Here is a 1,844-nt window from a genome sequence, read left to right on the forward strand (position 1 = left end):
ACAGCTAAGCATCAGTTATAAGCATGCATAATTCACTAAAGGGAATTGTTTGAAATATACCAGTCGATCAAGTAATGAGTGTCATGAATAGATGCTGTGTGTGTTTATTCCTCAGAGTCATTTCAGCTCTGGTGACCAGTGCCACTGCACTTGGCAGAGCTTCATCTTTCACACCAGATTACGCCAAGGCCAAGATAGCTGCTGCCCAACTTTTCAAACTGTTGGACAGGGTTCCCAAAATTAGCATCAGCAAAACAGAAGGACAAAGTTGGGTAAGAGAGTATCTGTTTTTTTCCTCCCAGTTGTTACTTTACTTTCCAATGTTCTCTTCTATGCTGTTACAGGATGACTTTAAGGGCCGAATAGAATTCAAAGGGTGCAGATTCACGTATCCCAGCAGGCCAGACATCCAGGTTTTGAGGGGTCTGGAGGTGTCAGTACATCCAGGACAGACTCTTGCTTTTGTGGGAAGCAGCGGCTGCGGGAAGAGCACCAGCGTTCAACTGCTGGAGCGATTCTACGAACCCGATGAAGGACAAGTGGTATGAAACCACATTTGTTGCATCTTTACATAAATGCATTTAGCAGATGCTTTTATCCAAAGCAACTTACAAAGCAGAACAAAAGCATTTTGTCACAGAGCCAACAATATGTGACCCTGGACCACAAAACCAGTCTTAAGTCGCTGGGGTATATTTGTAGCAATAGCCAAAAATACATTGTATGGGTCAAAATTATCGATTGATCTTTTGTCAAAAATCATTATGATATTAAGAAAAGATCATGTTCCATGAAGATATTTTGTAAATTTCCTATCGTTAATATATCAAAACTTAATTTTTGATTAGCAATATGCATTGCTAAGAACTTCATTTGGACAACTTTAAAGGCGATTTTCTCAATATTTTGATTTTTTTTGCACCCTCAGATTCCAGATTTTCAAATAGTTGTATCTCGGCCAAATATTGTCCTATCCTAACAAACCATACATCAATGGAAAGCTTATTAATTCAGCTTTCATATGATGTATACATCTCAATTTCGAAAAATTGACCCTTTTGACTGGTTTTGTGGTCCAGGGTCTTGCCATTTTGATAAAAACACACAAGGAATTGCAGCTATTAAAATATGTCTTAATAAGCAAGATGAAATGCAAAATCCTTGATTGTGACAAACAAACCATGACTTTCTGCTCTTGCCCTAGCTGATCGATGGACGTCCATCTGCGAGCATCAGCGTGCCCTTCCTGAGGTCTCAGATTGGCATCGTATCCCAGGAGCCGGTGCTGTTCGACTGCAGTATCGCAGAGAATATCCAGTATGGCAATAATTCTCGTACCGTGAGCATGGAGGAGATTATAGAGGCTGCTAAGAAGGCCTATCTGCACGATTTTGTGATGACACTACCTGATGTAAGTTATGCATTCATTTTATTCATGACTTGACTATTTGGATTTACAGATATCAAGTTTAAATGTGGCTAAAAGTCAACATGAAATGTTGTTCATCTCATTTTCTGTCTGTAATTGAATGTATTTACAACTAAAGCAAGTTATTCAACAAGAAACAATGTAGGGATTCATGTTAGTATGGTCATTTAGGCATACTTCATGCACCTATATATATATATACTAGGGATGTACCGATACCACTTTTTCCAGTACTCGCTCGATACTGATACTTTTATTTTTGGTACTTGCCGATACCGCGTACCGATACCAATATTTTCATTGCATTTGTACATTTTTTAAATATTGGGTACAGAAACCAAAAAAGTATGTATAATGTTAGTTGGTTAACTTAATTTATCAAATAGATACAGTCAAACCAAAATGTATTCAGACA

General features: G+C 38.1%; 1 protein-coding gene across 1 annotated transcript in view; it reads left to right on the forward strand.

The window, feature by feature from the left end:
* Positions 1-115: 115 nt before the first annotated feature.
* Positions 116-1,844, forward strand: part of LOC107708312 (bile salt export pump-like) — a gene marked incomplete at its 5' end in the record, with an annotated part of 4,768 nt that continues 3,039 nt past the window's right edge. The window contains 4 exons of the mRNA XM_016512499.1: positions 116-272; positions 345-542; positions 1,205-1,411; positions 1,766-1,774. Coding sequence (XP_016367985.1) covers positions 116-272; positions 345-542; positions 1,205-1,411; positions 1,766-1,774 — 571 coding nt within the window. The remainder of the gene's footprint in view (positions 273-344; positions 543-1,204; positions 1,412-1,765; positions 1,775-1,844) is intronic.

This window comes from Sinocyclocheilus rhinocerous, unplaced genomic scaffold, assembly GCF_001515625.1.
Source record: "Sinocyclocheilus rhinocerous isolate Xijiao unplaced genomic scaffold, SAMN03320098_v1.1 scaffold2251, whole genome shotgun sequence".
NCBI classification, from domain to species: Eukaryota; Metazoa; Chordata; class Actinopteri; order Cypriniformes; family Cyprinidae; genus Sinocyclocheilus; species Sinocyclocheilus rhinocerous.